General features: G+C 36.6%; 1 protein-coding gene across 2 annotated transcripts in view; it reads right to left on the bottom strand.

Moving 5' to 3' along the window:
- Positions 1-19,840, bottom strand: part of LOC127525418 (adhesion G protein-coupled receptor A3) — a 154,580-nt gene that overhangs the window by 41,996 nt on the left and 92,744 nt on the right. The window contains exons 13-14 of one of the 2 annotated variants that reach the window (XM_051917952.1): positions 6,324-6,513; positions 5,725-5,933 (exon numbers count right to left, since the gene is read on the bottom strand). The exons of the other annotated variant lie outside the window; for it this stretch is intronic. Of the exons in view, the coding sequence (XP_051773912.1) occupies positions 5,725-5,933; positions 6,324-6,513 (399 nt within the window). The remainder of the gene's footprint in view (positions 1-5,724; positions 5,934-6,323; positions 6,514-19,840) is intronic. 2 annotated transcript variants of the gene reach the window in all.

The following is a 19,840-nucleotide window of genomic DNA, read 5'->3' as shown; positions in this document are numbered from 1 at the left end:
CATTAGGGTTTCATTATAGCTCTATATTTCAGCAGGTTTTCTAAGCTGGAGGACTGTATGTCTAGACATTTACTTTTAGCGAAATTCTAATAAAACAGAAGCACTAATCATTGGCTTCTAGAAATACGCTGTAAGATTGTAATCTCTGCCTAGACTCTGTTCTGTCAGGCATATAACACAATGAATAACTAGGAAAGTAAAATCAATAGGCGTTTCCTTCGAGCAGGTGTCTAACCGGCCGACCGGTGGAGTGACGTCAAGGTGAAAGACACAGCTGAATGTGCATTAAACAACCTTCAAGACATCAGCAGACCCCAGAGCAGCTGTTCTCCTTTCATTACATCTCCTTTAAACCAGACTAATACAAAATGGCTGCATTGCAAAGGGTGTATGACCTCTTTCAATTATTTACCTTCCAAATGTCAGAGCTGTATGTTGAGCTCCAGCATTGTGCATCAGCATCTCAACTACAGTGAATCCATTGTAACCGGCACATTTACATGACCATTACTTTCTGATTTATCATTCTGATAAAGACATTCACACACACCAGGGCTATGGAAATATCCAGCACATAGACAGCAGCACATCCCATAAAAATAATCAAATTCTACTCTTTCTTTTCTTGCAGTTCTCTTTCTTAATTTCTTGTTTTTTGTATTTAGTCTGCACTGTCAATTAATCAGCTCTATATATTTAATAATCAGATTATTACTCCTTTAGAATATTAATGCTCTGATAATATGATCAAATAATCTTAATATGACCAATAAATTGTCTCAATAAATATTGTTTGCTATATATAAAATCAAGTTTGAGCAATGGAAGAATTACCAGATTTGGTTTGATTTTATATAAATAGCACAAAAACATTTACAAGAATACAAAAACATTTTAGTCTGTTTTGTGGAGAATACACTCTAAAAAATCTTTGGGTTATTTTTTCTACCCAAGTCCTGGGTTGAGACTTTTAGGTCATATTTTTGGGTTATTTTTCCAATGTTTGGGGAGTTTTTGTGTTACCCAGATTCTGAGTGAGACATAATAACTCAGGGGTTGAGTTATTTATCACGGGTCTTTTGCAACCTCTTCAGGAAGTAAAAAAAAAAACATGTATTTGTGTATGTTTTATTTTATCTAAAAAAGTGTTATTGTTCTGTATATCATTTAATTTTATGCAAAGCAACATATGTGATGTGAGTCACCTAAATGAGTGTCGCGTCGGTCTTTTCGCATGATGGAAACGCCTGATGCTTGCATAAAATTTTATGATTTTATTAAAAAAGATACAGAATATAAATACTTAGGATGTTAAAATATGTTCTCAGAATTGTACACTGATTATTTAAGGACAGGTTATGGAGTCAGTCACAGCATTTGTTGGCTACGAGTGAAATGCAGGGCGGCGGTCTGAAGTTAGCAGTTCCCCCGCTAAACATGATTCAAGCATGAGATCCAGCGGCATTACGGTGGAAACAGGACAATAGAGACTGGCCAATTACACTTAAAGTACTATTCATATATTTGTTAAACGAGCTTAAATGCAGGCAATACCAAAGTGTTAAAAACGTTATAAAATATGCTATACTATAAAATAAAGGAATTATGCAAACCAGTGGTTGTGTGGAGTATTTAAAAAGGTTTAGAGGTTGTAAGTCAATCCGTAAGCCAAACATTAATTCATGTATGAAGTAAAAAAAAAAAAAAGAAATATAAAAGCTAGTGTTATATTAAAAATGAATTAACCCATTATTCTGGGTTAAATAAACAACCCAATTTGCCAGGTAAAATTAACCCAACATGTGTTCTGTCCTGTATTTACCCAGCCCTTGGGTTGAAAAACGCAAATTGGGTTATTTTTAACTGAGTGTTTTTTAGAGTGTATGGGGAAAAAAAACAAAAACAAAACAAAACAAAAAAACATCTGGGTTAGGGGTGTCGCGATATACCGGTATTGACAATAACCGTGATATTCAAAACATGAAAAATCGATATCGTGTTAATTAAGGGTGTGACGATATATCGCGATAACCGTAATATTTAAAATGAATAATACACATGATATATGACACGTAAATAACCCAGCGCCAGTACCTGGTTGACATCCCAAAGAACAATAGGAGGCGGTATTGCACCTTAATGCTGCCATCTGACATAAAACAGAAGAAGATGCAGCGCGCGCAGCTGCTACTGCCGTGCAAAATCATGTCGTCTGATAAGACGGAGGAGATTCTCTACACAGCAGAGCATGTGAGCGAAAACGTTTTTAGTTTCATATTTATCTTTAAATATTATAATGTTATTTTTTTATTTCATCTACGTTGATTATGAAAAGTGAACAGCACGAGTAAGATAGGATAGCTACATCATAAGATGCGCAATATATCGGGAGACATGGAGTGGGTCAGACATGAGTTTTGTTTTGTAGAAAGCCTTTAGTTAAAGTGATTTTCGTTTTTTATAAATTGTATCTTAATTTTAATCAGTGTTTCATCAACCAATTGCCCGAATTTAATAAATAAGAAGCAAATATAGCAGATAATATAATGGAGGCGCCAGCGCGATCACTTGCACGTGATAAATGAACCGAAACTCAGCGTATAGGCTACTTGCCTCATAGACATGAGAAATATATCTATAGAAAGCTTGAAATGTCTAGGCCTACTTTTAAACAAAACAATTCGAAATGAAAAGAAATAGGCTACATATGTAATCCGTGTGAAATAAGCATTTAAAATGCAGATAGACACATTTTGAATGATTTAACATGGAGAATTAAGACACCGTTTTGACAGTATATGGTTTGTCTGTGTTCAAGCCATCTTGGTTATTTTCGTAAGGATAATGTATATTTATAATGCTATGCTAATCTACATCCTTTATCACTGTATAGAATACTATAAAAATAATGTAATTCCTGCCTCTAAATAAAATCACACAGCATGGTTATAAAATGTACATCAGAAAGTCTTTTCAGTTCTTTGGGATACATTCAGGCAGTGTTTTTTACTCCAGCTTGAAATCAGATAAACTAAATGCATGTCTTCCTTCATAAAAATTTGCTAAAGACAGTATGCAAAAAATAAAAATAATTGTGCCTTGTGTTTATCAGTTGTTTATCAGTATCTGATTACCCTTAAGTGTAGTTGTATGCAATGGTGTGATTCATTGGCTTAAAAAAAAAAAAAAAAAAATGAAAAAGACAAAATAAAGTAAAGATGAATTTGACTGATAACATTGTCATTTTCTTCAAGGTTTCTATAGATATCGCGATATATCGATATTGTGAATTATTTTGGCCATGATAACCGTGGTGTGAAAAATCTGATATCGTGACAGCCCTATCTGGGATAAAAGCAACAGGTTCAGAAACCCAAAAACAGACAATTTTCCAGAGTAATTTTGTGAAAGAAAGAAAGAAAGAAAGAAAAAGAAAGAAAATTATTTTAGCTGGTCAGAAACAAACATGGCTGCAAGATATGGGAACAACAAATAAAATACAGTAAACCACAGTGCCTATAAAAACACATGATATATAAATCACATCATAAGATGTTTAAAGGCTGCTAGAATCCCAGATAAGATTAGTGCAATTCACCAGCAGTGACTGGCATTGATTTAGATCAACTGTACAGAAATAAAGCACAAAAATCTTTTTCATTTAACAAGATGAAATCCCTCAAGAATGAGAACATTTACTCTGTTCATGGAGAACTGGCACTGGAACATCAGTGATCTACACTAGAACATCTGCAGCTCTCGAGCTGCTGTGATGAAACAGAGCAACAGGTTCAGAAACCCAATTCCAGCAGGAAGCACCGGCAATTTACCACGATACTCGCGTTCATAAAGAGGTTGGGATATAAATATGTGTCGCAAACGGTTTGAAAGCCTCTTTTTCTCAGACACTGCGGACTGCGGGTGTGGTGACTGCATCAGCTCTCTCTCTCTCACACACACACACACACACACACACACACACGCTTTCTTTCACAAGCTCGCATGCACAGCACAGCTAAACAATAAACAACATTTAAACGGCAATGCAACAATTTCACCTTTAAAGCGTGAAGTTTAAAGCATCACAAGAACAGCTGCACTTTCATTTAGTAGTGAAGCACGAAAATCACTTTCGTCTTCACGCGCACAAACACCCACTATCTCATCTTCACGCACGAGTCAAGTGAATCCGGATTAAAGTCGTCTAATGCAAAACATCTGAACACTTCGATTGTCCACGCACACCTTCAAACACGCATCTTATCATCATCACTCACTGTTTCCCTGAGCATCGCACTTATTACAGCGCAATTCGATTAAACAGAAGCATTCACGTCATATTTCGAATCATAAACCGCTCTCGTTCACCGGACTGACCTCCCAGTCGATGGAGTCCCACTCGTCGGTGAACATTCGGCGGCTGTGAGCTCGCGCGCTCGGCGCCACTACGGACGACCAGATGCCATTGCGCTGTGAAAATCCTCGTCAAATCACTTCCACGCGGTGATATTCCCACGTATCCCGAGCATGAGTCCGAGTGGAGACCGATAGAGTCATGAAGACGGAGCCGCTACGATGCTGCTCAATGAGCTGCGCGTAAAAGCGCCGCGCTGCCGAAACCCGCTTCGCCATGAAGAATGAAGGGGGCGAACAAGTGCCCTCACACACTCACTAATTAGTCATTTACCAAAACCACATACAGCCCACTTATTACAGGTTCAGTCCTAGTCAGCTGGTTCAAACCTACAACCTCTCAGTCACCGCTAAGCGTTTACAACAACAACAGTTACTGCATTTCACACGAGCAGGCAAATCCAGCAATGTGCCTTTAAGTAAAACTTGTTGTATAAGGGTTTTCTGCGCTCCTTCCCTAGTCGAATGAATCCTCGCGGATTTCTATTGGTATTTCTATTATAATTGGAAGCAATCCAAATGGGATAAATCACAAATCCTTTAAGAATCAAATAAGATCCGACTGGATAGACTGCAACTCATTTTTTTTTTTTTCAGAAGTGATTTCAGTTTATCCAGAAGGATCTTATTTGACTCTTGCAGCGCCTTTACTCAGCTGCTCTGCTCCACATTCAGAGTAAAGACCCAATGCAGCATAAAAGCAGGAATAAAACACGCAGCTCTGACGCACCTGAGGCGGCTCTGATGCTGCTTTACTCCTGTGTCAAATGATGACGCATCAGAGCCGCCTTAAACTTTATTTACTTTTTTTATTTTTAATATTTATTTTGCACAGTTTCATGTTTTTAGATCCATATTTTAGTATTTAAAAATGTTATTTGTGCACTTTTAATTTCTGGGCAAATGCAGAATTAATTTACACAGTATATATGACGCTTCTTTGCAGTGTAAAGATGATTCTTGTTTGGTTGCATTTGCTTCCATATTTTAATAGGAATACCAAAAGCAATCCAGCACACATTTTGTGATTTTTTGACTGAAGTGCTTTGTTTGCTATACTCAAACTCAATGCATCCATTATCTACATGCAAAGCTGCTTTGAAACTACTTGCAAGCGCTATACAAATACACGTGAACTGAATTGAATTCTTGTTTGCACCTCATGTCCTTCGCACTGGCCATACCTCATTATCACGTGCACATATCACCATTTGCCCTTGCATCAATAATATTTACACTTCTGTTTGGATGCGTTTCATTGGCTCTGCGCCTCCACAATAGCAATACTCCAATGACTTTGACGACTCTTACCATGAGCACGGCGAGGTTGTTGTGGTGCGCGCAATGGATGGTGGTCGTGTTGTGCGTGGAGCCCGTTATCTGGCAGCCTTCCGCCCGCCAGCCGCCGTGTCCATTCAGCAGGTCAAAATCCCAATATGCTGCGGTGGGGTCTACACCCAACGAGAAGTGCCGGAGAGCGACGGTAACCGGCTGCACGGGGCTCCCGGGGCTACACCCATCTACACAGGAGAGCAACACATTGCGTCAAGTAATACCCCATATGGAAAGTCCTTAAGTGTTCCAGAGATGCATCCATAAACCATATAAAAGCTGGCAATCGCACTCTATGCAACGTGCATCAGTGACATAGTGGTCAATGACTGTCAATATCATGTTGTAACTGCTGCAATACAAATGAGATTCACTGCGCAGACAAATATTCTAACTCGTGCAAAAATGCAACGCAACTGTTGCAACATCGTGCAAGCACGCGCACGTTTCCTCATAATTGCATGTGACGTTAACGCCGACAAAATACTCCGTATTTCATTTAAACCAACTAATGCATGCATATGTGCTGATGAATTGGGCGCGCTGATTAATGCATGAAAAAAAAAATGCAGCATTACCTAATTTGGTGAACGCAACTGGTGTCGAAACGCTTCTGCGCTTCCCATCATCCGCAAGATTTGACGAATTCCCCGTGCATGGAAAGAGTTTTCCATTGCGGAAGACGATCAGCTGCAGCTTACAGGTGGAGTTCTCCACAGACTGAGGGGCAGCCAGCGGGAAATGTATGGAAGCGATGGCCACCGTGTTCTGAAAACGGGGAAATGGATATGAAACATGTGCAGGAGATGCGCAGATGTGTCAGCTCCTCTCGGATGAGTCTGTCTGATTGAGGACTCTGACTGAGAGAGAAGCTTTTCCCGTTGACAAGGGGAAAGTGCTGGAGGAGGCAGGGGGTTTATCCTTCCCTTCTTTCTGCTTTTCTTTGGTCTGCCGCAGAGGGGGAAATGATTCTGACCAGCACAGCTCACTACAATATCAGCACCAGACAGCTTAAAGCAGCAGGCTGATAAAACAGCAAATAACCAGAGGGGTTATCATCATCATCATCATCATCCTAAGAGCTTCACCTCTTTATCTGTGTTAGAATAGCGGGAAATGTGTCAATGTCTAATGCAGACCCTGTGGAAGAAAAGCATGTTATTTTGGCCTTATAAAAACACATTTAAGATTAATGCCATAACCAGATGTTGATGCGGATACAAGCACACTTAAGATTAAATGATAACATATGCAACATATAGATTAGTTTAGGGTCCAATTCTCACTAGTAACTAGTTGCATTAGCGTGCATATTACTAGGCTGTTTATTAGTACTTATAAAGCACATATTAATGCCTTATTCTGCTTGACAATGTTCTGCATCACTTAATCCAATACCTAAACTTAACAACTACCTTACTAATTATTAATAAGCAGTAATTAGGAGTTTATTGAGGCAAAAGTCATAGTTAACAGTGAGAATTGGACCCTAAACTAAAGTGTGACTATACATGGATGGATGGATGGAGAGATGGATAGATGGATGGATAGAGGGATGGATGGATGGAGTGAGGGATGGAGTGAGGGAGAGAGGGAGGGAGGGATGGATGGATGGACGGATGAAGGGATGATGGATGGAGAGATGGATAGAGGGAAGGACGGATGGATGGATGAAGGGAGGGATGGATGGAGGGATGGAGGAATGGATAGATGGATAGAGGGAGGGAGGGAGGGATAGATGGAGGGATGGATTGATGATAGATGGATGAATGAATGATGGATGGATGATGGATGGATGGAGAGATGGAATGGATGGATGGAGGGAGGGAGGGATGAATAGAGTGATGGACAGATGGATGGATGATGGATGGAGGGAGGGAGGGATGGATAGAGTGATGGACAGATGGATGGATGAAGGGAGGGAGGGATGGATGGAGGGATAGATGGAGGGATCGAGGAATGGATCGATGAATAGTGGGAGGGAGGGAGGAAGGGATGATGGATGGATGGAGGGATAGATGGATGAATGAGGGATGGATGGATGGATGGAGGGATGATGGATATGATGGAGGGATAGATGGATGGATAGAGGGAGGGATACATGGATAGATAGAGGGAGGGAGGGATGGATGGAGGGATAGATGGATGGATGGATGGAAAATAAACACTAATAAACCAAAATAGCCCAACAACATTTAATCCCTGTAACATTTAAATGCTTTGAAGCTGAAAGTTATATTTAAAACCATTTTTTCTCCATCAAATCAGACATGATCAACAGAGATAATTCAGCATGGATGAAGGGAGGGATGGATGGAGGGATAGTTGGAGGGATGGAGGAATGGATAGATGGATAGAGGGAGGGAGGGAGGGATGATGGATGGATAGAGGGAGGGAGGGAGGGATAGATGGAGGGATGGATGAATGGATAGATGGATGAATGGATGAATTCCTCCATCCATCCATCATCCCTCCATCCATCCTTCCTTCCAGCCTTTAAAGAATTAAAAAGGTACAACTCATTCCCAGTGGTCCGAGTGCAGCGGATGTAATATAAGGTAACGTGTATGTGCTTAGAAAACCCTGCAGTCAGCATTCGTCTGGCTCCCTGGAAGGAGGGCGAGCAAGAGAAATCAGTCTGTCGAGCAGCGAGGAATTTCATTCACAAAACCAGGCACCTCTTTAGTCATCACATGATTTCCATATGTGACTCACGGCTCGAGCAGAGAGCATCCTTTACCCAGAGTGCACTGCAGCATCCCAATTACATTCCAGCAGCTCTTCAATGCAGCACTGTTTACATTCACACGTACACCACACAGGCTTTATCTTAATGGAGAATGACATTTATTTCAATTCATCTCTGTTAGACATCTCTCTTTTCAGCATTACACTGACTTTGATTTTTGGATGCATCAGATCCTACTGCTGTGAAGATCCCTGTTTCCGGAAAAGCGTGTGGTTCATCCCTTCAGTTCTTCTGAAGTGGGATCGTTCAGCACCAAGGACAGCAGGCCAACACCCTCATCATTTGAAGTAAATGAGTTGAGTTATTTGAAAAGGTTGCTCAGTTCAAATAAATTTGTTATTGTGCTTTTCATAATACACATTTCAAAGCATAGTCAATGACTATAAAGAACAGTCACTGACAAACTCCTAGTGAGACAGTCACAAACACTCTCTAAGATGCTGAAAAACCTTAAAAGAAGCCAAGATGCCAGATACGCACTTATGAGGCTGACACATATTTAACCCTGTAAGGCCTGATATATGAAATAGTCAGTTATTTTTTTTATTTTATTTCTTTGGAAATGAAACGTTTAATTGAACCTTCAGATAAAATACATTAAAAATGTTTGTTTTTGTTGGATTTTATGGCTCATATAGTCTGATATGGAGGAATATGGAGGAAAAAGACTCAGAGACTCAAACCGAGCAAAAATATGCAATTTGGTGCAGATGCTGATATTTATATGTATTTATATGGACGCTTGTAATGTAAATCAATGTGTTCTTTATAACAGCATAGCAGATACTGACATAAAATGCATATAAATATCAGTCGTCATCTGCCAATAAAATGTCTTAGTTAGATGATATTTAAATGCTTAGTTTTATGATCAAAGCTCTGTAGTTTTAAAACATATAATGCAATATAATGATGATTGAGAGATGAACAAATAAACCTTCCTCAAAAGCCTGAGGATCATATTTGAAACTTGTGGTTTTTCTAAAAAATGTGAAAATATATTTATGTAAACATATTTTCTATGTATGGATATAAGGTAAACCTGAGTTGTTTCAGACCAGTAGGGGTTCCTCTTGAAATATTAAAGTATATGTGCACATCCAAACATCACTTCAGCAGCTACTCAATCAAAAGAGAATTGATCACGAAAAGCAATGACACTGAATTTTAGTTTAGAAGGCACAGACATTATTCAAATTTAAGAGCTGAACTAGACATTTATGATGCAAAAACACTGTCAGAGAAACAAGCGTTGAATTATAGTTGCTGAGATATAAACCATGTGATTCAGTCCTGATTCTATCTTCATTACCAGACTTTGGACTACAAGAAGTTCAGTGTGTATCCTAAACCAGAGGGTTTCAGATTGCATGTCAGGGGAGGTGCACAGAGTGGTAAAAAAATGATTAATAATTTCAATCAATACATTATAGCGAAACAATACTTTAAAAAGCGAAAAGCAGATTTTTGGACAAGAGGCATCAAAACATTTCTGGTCCTCTGTTTTCGATCAGATCATTTTAAACCGTAAACTCGTGGAAAGTTTTCAGTCCAAGGATCCAGTAAGCGAATGCATTCAAACGGTCAAACAGTCCTAATGCAGAGAAAAACTGTCCGATTTCAACAGAGATGGTGGAGAGAATAGTGTATTTGTGTAATTGTTTTGGAGCAGTTTCTTAAGTTTCTTATCATTGTGCTGTGAAATACAGACTGAACAGCAGCTCAAATCACCAATAAAAGCTTGTTTCTGCCATAAAATAAAAAATAAGAGGTAATTGCAACTTTTTAGCTCACAATTCTGACTTTTTTCCCCTCAGAATTGCAATATAAGCTCACAATTGCAGGTTATAAAGTCAGAATTGCGAGTTATAAAGTCAGAATTGCAAGATATAGTCAGAATTGCGAAATATAAAGTCAGAATTGCGAAATATAAAGTCAGAATTGCGTGATATAAAGTCAGAATTGAGTTATAAAGTCAGAATTGTGAGTTATAAAGTCAGAATTGCAAGATATAGTCAGAATTGCGAAATATAAAGTCAGAATTGCGCGATATAAAGTCAGAATTGCGAGATATAAAGTCAGAATTGTGTAATATAGTCAGAATTAAATTATAAAGTCAGAGTTGCAAGTTATAAAGTCAGAATTGCGAGATATAAAGTCAGAATTGTGTAATATAGTCAGAATTAAATTATAAAGTCAGAGTTGCAAGTTATAAAGTCAGAATTGCGAGATATAAAATTAGAATTGTGAGTTATAAAGTCAGAATTGTGTGATATAGTCAGAATGAAATTATAAAGTCAGAATTGCGAGTTATAAAATCAGAATTGCGTGATATAAAGTCAGAATTGCGAGATATAAAGTCAGAATTACGAGTTATAAAGTCAGAATTGTGTGATATAGTCAGAATGAAATTATAAAGTCAGAATTGCGAGTTATAAAATCAGAATTGTGTGATATAAAGTCAGAATTGAGTTATAAAGTCAGAATTGCGAGATATAAAGTCAGAATTGTGATATAAACTCACAATTGCGAGAAAAATTCAGAATTGCGAGTTTTTTTCTCAATTCTGACTTTTTTCTCAGAATTATGATATAAAGTCACAATCGCGTGTTATAATGTCCAATTGTGAGGAGAAAAAAGACAATATCTTGCTTCTGACTATATAAGACGCAACTGCGAGTTTATATCTCGCAATTCTGAGAAAAGTTTTTTTTTTTATTTAGTGGCGGAAACACTAATTGAAAATTAGTAAAAAATGGGGGGTGGGGAGGTGCCATTGGTTACGTTGTGTCAAAAGGGAGGCCCACTGTCTTTGACTTTGAAAACCCCTGTCCTAAACTGAAGTGCTGGGTGAAGCAGCAGCATTTTTAGAAACATGAACAAGCTCTTTCAGAATTGAAAGAATCACTGCAGCAGAGCCAGTAACAGCGAGCAGAACATCAAAATGAAAGAGACTAATTTACAAAGCTCTCTTCTATTTTTTTGCTGAGGAATTGCACTTTGAGAATTCATGTTGCATTACTCATGAGAAAGATAAGAAAAACGTTGTCATGCCAACTGGCCGCTCTACCATTACAATGTTTGGACTAAAGAGGAGATTTCACACAGACTATTAGAAAATTTTATTTCTACATTCTTTGAAGATTATGCGAATGGTGTTTGCCCCTGCAAAACTCATCACTAACATATGCTGTGTGGTTGCTATGGGATTTTTTCGTCTGTTTTATGGTCCTGCAGGTGAAAATGGTGCGCCTGATCACTTGAATCATTGAAGAATCCTTCATGTCTGGAGCACAAACGCTGCACTGAATGTTATGTGTGTATAAAGACTCTAAACCATATCATTCACTTTTGCCCTGCACTTTGCGGCAGTACCACGGTACAGTGACAGTATGAGATGGTAATTCAATACTTCTGATATTCTAGTCTATGGTGTAATTACCATATTCATGTAACGTGGTGTTTACATGGTAGTCCAAGGTATTTAAAGAACACCATTGATACCTACCATGGTACAGCTTGGGGAAAAAAAGTTTTCTGATAAAAATTGTGATTTAAAAAGTTATTTTAAAAAAATTCCAGGTTCCACAATTTGGCCAAAATTGTGATTTAATATATCAATATGACTACATAATAATAATAATAATAATAATCATAATAACAATAAGTATTATTATGTTTATTAAAAAAATAAATAAAAAATACTAAAATACAAAAGAAATATTACTATTGTAATATTTCACTGCAAAATAAAAAAGTAGTATTAAACTTTTTTTTTTTTTTTTTTTTACATTACAACTGTAAAATTACAATACTAATATTTATGGTTGAAAAAAATGTATTGCAATTTTGCTGATAAAAATTGCAATTTAAAATGTGTTTTAAAAAAATACAGATTTGCTGTGCTTGTTTGTAGGACTTCACAATTTGACCAAAAATGTTGTGATTTTATATAATCAACATAAATTTTCATATAATCAACATAAATTTTTAATAAATTAAAAAAAAAAAAAAAAACATTAAAAAAATTCCAGGTTCCACAGTTTGGCCAAAATGTGATTTTATATATCGATATGATTAAATAATCATAATAATAATAATAAAAAACAAGTAGTAGTATTATTATAATTATTATTATTAAATAAAAATATAAAAATACTACAATACAAAATAAGAAATATTACTATTGTAAAATTTCACTGAAAAATAAAAATGAGAATATTTAAGAAAAATAATAAATTATTATTAAGTATGTAAAATTACAATACTAATATTTATGGTTGAAAAATATTGTGATTTTGCTAATAAAAATTGCAATTACGATTTATAGATCAATGACTATAATAATAATAATAATAATTATTATTATTATTATTACACTAAATAAAGATATAAAATGACTAAATACAAAATAAGAAATATTAAAATTGTCATATTTCACTGTGAATAAAAAAAATCAAGTATTTAAGTTTTTTTTATTATTACAACTATAAATTACAACACAATTTTTTATGGCTGTCTTAATTTCTTTACTTTCAGAACATTAAACCATCAAACTAATTTTGACAAAAAACCACACAAAGCCACTCCAAACGTTTCTCCAGGGTTTTTCCTGTATTACGGTATTCACTTCATTTAGTTTCAAAGGAAAGATCTGAACTCAAATTACTCTTGCTTATCATTAGAGGACTAAAAAAGGACACGGCGTGAGAGATGGAGCCCATAAAAACCGAGCGATGTAACAGGATGGATGAACCTCGCGGTTTATTTAAAGAAGTCTTTTCTGTCATCAATTTCCCACAGATACCAGTGCTTTCATGTGCTTTTATGAATCATTTTCTCTGCTCAGAGCCAGACATGATGAAAGCAGACGAGTTTCACTGCAGGAACATCATTCAACACGAGAGTCTCAGGAGAACGCTTGCAGATATCAAGATCTTCACTTGTGACCGTTTAGTATGAATTATCTAGCAGGGCTGTGCACAACTAGTCAGAGACTCGTTTAAAAGACTAGTTGGACTTCATAACCCTACTGTATCAAAGTTGCTTTGCAAATGTCTGTGCAGTATGACTATTAAAACATCTTTCTGTTTGCTTTCTTAGTCAGACATGCTCTGAATGAGTCACAGTGAACGCAGTCAAATCTCCTGCCTCGAAATCAATCAAATCTGAGGGAATATTCATGTCTGAGGCAGCAGGAGTCTTATGATCCATTACAAACACACTGATCGTCTGAACTGACAACATCGACCGTCTTATACTGCATCAGATTCACTTTAGTTCTCTTTAACCTCTCCTGTAACACCAAACAGTCTCTTGACACTGAATGTCCATCTGATTTCTTCTGAAATTACTGCAGACTGTCTTTAAAGTATTTATGAACATATTGGTCAGCACCAAATAACTGTAGAGAGCAAGAGAAATAACAGGAATAAATCGATATGCATGCAGCAAATTGCATCAGTTAGGTCATACTGAGAACTATTTTGAAGAATATGTAACCAGTGCTGCATTGCTGTCACATGACCATATGTGTCTTGAACTGTAAGTGGCATCTGGTTATTATCTCTGAAATAAACAGTTATTTTACATTTAGATTCAATATTGTATAATTTCTTGGCAGTCTGATCAAACAGGTCAATAAATCAAAAGTGCGTTACAGTGATTCTGCCAGGAGTAACAGAAATATAAGACGCTAACGCTCAATACAGGTGCATTTAATAACTGTAATAATTCCTTTAAGTATCTAGTTTTTTTTTGAGGTGTCAAGCAATTTGCTGCATTATTTTATGCATGCCACAGTTTTAAAGTGGAATCAAGCACGACTTATCCAATCAAAACCATCTCTTTTATAATGCACATTATAACAGTATTACTTCAAAATAAATTATATTATTATATTAAAACTGAATATATATAATATACTATAACTGAATATATATATATATATATATATATATATACACATATATACATACATACACATACATAAATTTATATCATTTAAAGCTAGCTGACATAAGTTGAGTTTCATTTAACTAAAACTGAAATAAAAATGGGGGAACAAATATATGGACATTTAAAAAAGTAAATAAATATCTAATATTTAAAAATATACAAATAAATATTAAAAAAATATATATAAAATATATAATATTAAATATAAAAATATAAAAAATATTCAATAATATAAAATTAACTAAAATTGAAATAAAAATGAATAAAAACTATATATACATATTTTTTTTTAAAAAAGTTCAAATTTAATCTTTAAAATTAAAATGAAAACAGAAAATATAAAAATAATTGAAACTGAAAAAACAAATAAAAACTACACTAACAAATTTCTGTAGTTTTCACAGCATTATTACTGTAAAATGAACAAATCCTTACTGTAGAACCTGTATACAGCATGTTGCTGTAAATCTGCAAAGCATCATGGTTAAATTTCAATGGTGAGTAAATTCTACAGTAAATATATTTTTTTTTTACTGTGAATCACAATAAAGAAATTTTGAGCAGGACTTTTTTCAGCAACAGAAACCGAGGAGATTCCACACTTTCTTTAGGATTTGACTTCAACATATTTACATGTGTTTAGGAGTGCGCCAGGAGAGAGATGCAGAGAGCGTCGCTAGTAAGCCATATCATTACAAACATAACTGTTTGCTCACATAAATTTGATTTTTTTTTATCTGTCAATGTTGATGACATTTATCAATTTGATAACGTCATCAGTTTGGTGGAGTAACATTGTTGGATAAAAGTAAACTGGAACTCCATGCACATGCATGTGCATGTGTATTAACAAAGTGCGCTAGCCGTTTCTCGTTGTTTTTCTAGCTACGGCATGATCAATCAAATATCGAAGCAGGCTGAAGTAAGAGAAAACCATAGACTGTAAAAACGCAGCAACCGGTAAGGATTTTAAACAGCACAACATTTTTCACAGGATCATGTTTTCTGAGCTTCTTTGCCATTCAAAATACAGCAGCTACATAGAATAGATATATTTAAGTGAAATAAGTGAATTCCCGCCTTGTGGAAGCATAATACGTACATGCCATTGTGTTGTCATTGTGTTTGTTTTTAACTGTCACGGGACCCTTCATGTACTGTTTAGCCCCCTTTCTTTCAGGCTGCATCAAAGAAACCACGACAGTCATTTTAGGTACGTACTAACTATGCATATAAAATGTCGAGTCGTGCTTTATAGAGAACAGAAATGAGCATTCTAATATATGGTGACTGGTTCAACAAGTTTTGTCATTGAACTTAATCGATACAGAACTTGATTGAAACAAAATCGATATGACAAACTACGTACAGACGTCACTGTGTTGTGGCTAATCGATGTGTTGTCATGGCCTCGAGATCATATGTTTACACAAGTTTAGTGTAAAAAAAATCTACATGACCAAATAGCAACATGGGATAATCAGAAATGTATATTTGCATTTAAGTATACCTATTTTTATCATTCAAACCATATTACCTGTTAATAATTATACTTTTATACAAGAAATGAAATATTATAGCCAAATATGTTGAATTCTTTAAAAGTGAAGTTCATTCATTAATTGCCACCAACTGGTGTAGGCTTACAGAAATAGTCATACAGAATGTCAAATTCATTGGCATGACTGTTGAGCATTAACAGTATTTTTTGTATTTCTTCAACAATTTTTTGAATGCTGTCACGGGCACATTGTGGGGAATACAATAGTTGTCACAATTATGTTTAGTTGGTTTTGTTATGCACAGACTTTTAGAATGTATTTCATTTTTCTTTGTTTAATTTCCCGCTTTTACTTTGTTTCTATAGTAACTGTCATTAGTTCATTTGGTTTCAGCTGTGTTTAATTAGTCTCGTTTGTATTTACTACTTAAGTTGTGCCTTTGCCTTCATTCTCTGTTTGGTGTTACGATTATGTTAAGGTGTGTTACTCTGCCTGTTTTGTGGATTATCTTGCTTTTGGGGGATTTATTAAACTTTGTACTGGATTTATATTAAATGCTGCAGTAGTCTTCTGCTATCTGCCTTAACACACACCCATTGTGTGACAATAATATAATATAACTGTTAAAATACGTGGTTAGGAAAGTCACAAAGACGAGGAAACATTCAAGGACAGACTTTAAAGATGAATGCTTAGAAAACAGGAATAAAAAGAAACGCTATCTGTCACAAGAACTGACGAAGACTAAGGGAAAACTGATGGCTTATAAGCATGAACAAACAAAGGGACCTAATAAGATAATTAATGAGACAACAGGTGAACAGAATGATTAATCAAACAGACTGAGAAACTAGGTCAATCAGGGAAGAACCAAAAACAATGAAACAAAGAAGATTAATATACAAACCCGATTCCAAAAAAGTTGGGACACTGTACAGATTGTGAATAAAAAAGGAATGCAATGATGTGGAAGTTTCAAATTTCAATATTTTATTCAGAATACAACATAGATGACATATCAAATGTTTAAACTGAGAAAATGTATCATTTTAAGGGAAAAATAAGTTGATTTTAAATTTCATGGCATCAACACATCTCAAAAAAGTTGGGACAAGGCCATGTTTACCACTGTGTGGCATCCCCTCTTCTTTTTATAACAGTCTGCAAACGTCTGGGGACTGAGGAGACAAGTTGCTCAAGTTTAGGAATAGGAATGTTGTCCCATTCTTGTCTAATACAGGCTTCTAGTTGCTCAACTGTCTTAGGTCTTCTTTGTCGCATCTTCCTCTTTATGATGCGCCAAATGTTTTCTATGGGTGAAAGATCTGGACTGCAGGCTGGCCATTTCAGTACCCGGATCCTTCTTCTACGCAGCCATGATGTTGTAATTGATGCAGTATGTGGTCTGGCATTGTCATGTTGGAAAATGCAAGGTCTTCCCTGAAAGAGACGATGTCTGGATGGGAGCATATGTTGTTCTAGAACTTGGATATACCTTTCAGCATTGATGGTGCCTTTCCAGATGTGTAAGCTGCCGACGCCACATGCACTCATGCAACCCCATACCATCAGAGATGCAGGCTTCTGAACTGAGCGCTGATAACAACTTGGTTTGTCCTTGTCCTCTTTAGTCCGGATGACATGGCATCCCAGTTTTCCAAAAAGAACTTCAAATTTTGATTCGTCTGACCACAGAACAGTTTTCCACTTTGCCACAGTCCATTTTAAATGAGCCTTGGCCCAGAGAAAACACCTGCGCTTCTGGATCATGTTTAGATATGGCTTCTTTTTTGACCTATAGAGTTTTAGCCGGCAATGGCGAATGGCACGGTGGATTGTGTTCACCAACAATGTTTTCTGGAAGCATTCCTGAGCCCATGTTGTGATTTCCATTACAGTAGCATTCCTGTATGTGATGCAGTGCCGTCTAAGGGCCCGAAGATCACGGGCATCCAGTATGGTTTTCCGGCCTTGACCCTTACGCACAGAGATTGTTCCAGATTCTCTGAATCTTTGGATGATATTATGCACTGTAGATGATGATAACTTCAAACTCTTTGCAATTTTTCTCTGAGAAACTCCTTTCTGATATTGCTCCACTATTTTTCGCTGCAGCATTGGGGGAATTGGTGATCCTCTGCCCATCTTGACTTCTGAGAGACACTGCCACTCTGAGAGGCTCTTTTTATACCCAATCATGTTGCCAATTGACCTAATAAGTTGCAAATTGGTCCTCCAGCTGTTCTTTATATGTATATTTAACTTTTCCGGCCTCTTATTGCTACCTGTCCCAACTTTTTTGGAATGTGTAGCTCTCATGAAATCCAAAATGAGCCAATATTTGGCATGACATTTCAAAATGTCTCACTTTCAACATTTGATATGTTATCTATATTCTATTGTAAATAAAATATAAGTTTATGAGATTTGTAAATTATTGCATTCTTTTTTTATTCACAATTTGTACAGTGTCCCAACTTTTTTGGAATCGGGTTTGTAATATATGCCATTCATAATTGAAAATAAGTCTAAATTTATAGTAATTTGTATAGTATATTTATTAATATTCTCCCTTTATGACTATCCCATGCCGACATGTCCACAACATTTTGGGTGCGTCTCCCTAACTCCTAAGCTTGTGAATAAGTATATGGTGTTCATGAATCCAGGCACTGGTAAGGACAGTAAAAGACATTCGCTCACTACACATTGGGACACTGATGACTCTATTTCTGGAAACAACACAATGTCATCATTTTATAACACCACTACTGGTATTCATGAACAACAGCAGAACTAATATCTTTCTGACATTATATTTAATGTTATTTAAAGTACTTTGTGATACTTTGCTTGTGATACATATACAGTGGGTACGGAAAGTATTCAGACCCCCTTAAATTTTTTACTCTTTGTTATATTGCAGCCATTTGCTAAAATCATTTAAGTTCATTTTTTTCCCTCATTAATGTACACACAGCACCCCATATTGACAGAAAAACACAAAATTGTTGACATTTTTGCAGATTTATTAAAAAAGAAAAACTGAAATATCACATGGTCCTAAGTATTCAGACCCTTTGCTCAGTATTTAGTAGAAGCACCCTTTTGATCTAATACAGCCATGAGTCTTTTTGGGAAAGATGCAACAAGTTTTTCACACCTGGATTTGGGGATCCTCTGCCATTCCTCCTTGCAGATCCTCTCCAGTTCTGTCAGGTTGGATGGTAAACGTTGGTGGACAGCCATTTTTAGGTCTCTCCAGAGATGCTCAATTAGGTTTAAGTCAGGGCTCTGGCTAGGCCATTCAAGAACAGTCACGGAGTTGTTGTGAAGCCACTCCTTCGTTATTTTAGCTGTGTGCTTAGGGTCATTGTCTTGTTGGAAGGTAAACCTTCGGCTCAGTCTGAGGTCCTGAGCACTCTGGAGAAGGTTTTCGTCCAGGATATCCCTGTACTTGGCCGCATTCATCTTTCCCTCGATTGCAACCAGTCGTCCTGTCCCTGCAGTTGAAAAACAGCCCCACAGCATGATGCTGCCACCACCATGCTTCACTGTTGGGACTGTATTGGACAGGTGATGAGCAGTGCCTGGTTTTCTCCACACATACCGCTTGGAATTAAAGCCAAAAAGTTCTATCTTGGTCTCATCAGACCAGAGAATCTTATTTCTCACCATCTTAGCACACTCCATGTGGGCTTTCATGTGTCTTGCACTGAGGAGAGGCTTCCGTCGGGCCACTCTGCCATAAAGCCCCGACTGGTGGAGGGCTGCAGTGATGGTTGACTTTCTACAACTTTCTCCCATCTCCCGACTGCATCTCTGGAGCTCAGCCACAGTGATCTTTGGGTTCTTCTTTACCTCTCATACCAAGGCTCTTCTCCCC

The sequence above is a fragment of the Ctenopharyngodon idella genome, chromosome 13 (genome assembly GCF_019924925.1).
Source record: "Ctenopharyngodon idella isolate HZGC_01 chromosome 13, HZGC01, whole genome shotgun sequence".
NCBI classification, from domain to species: domain Eukaryota; kingdom Metazoa; phylum Chordata; class Actinopteri; order Cypriniformes; family Xenocyprididae; genus Ctenopharyngodon; species Ctenopharyngodon idella.
The sequence above is the reverse complement of the archived record's forward strand: the minus strand, read 5'-3'. Positions and strand labels throughout refer to the sequence as shown.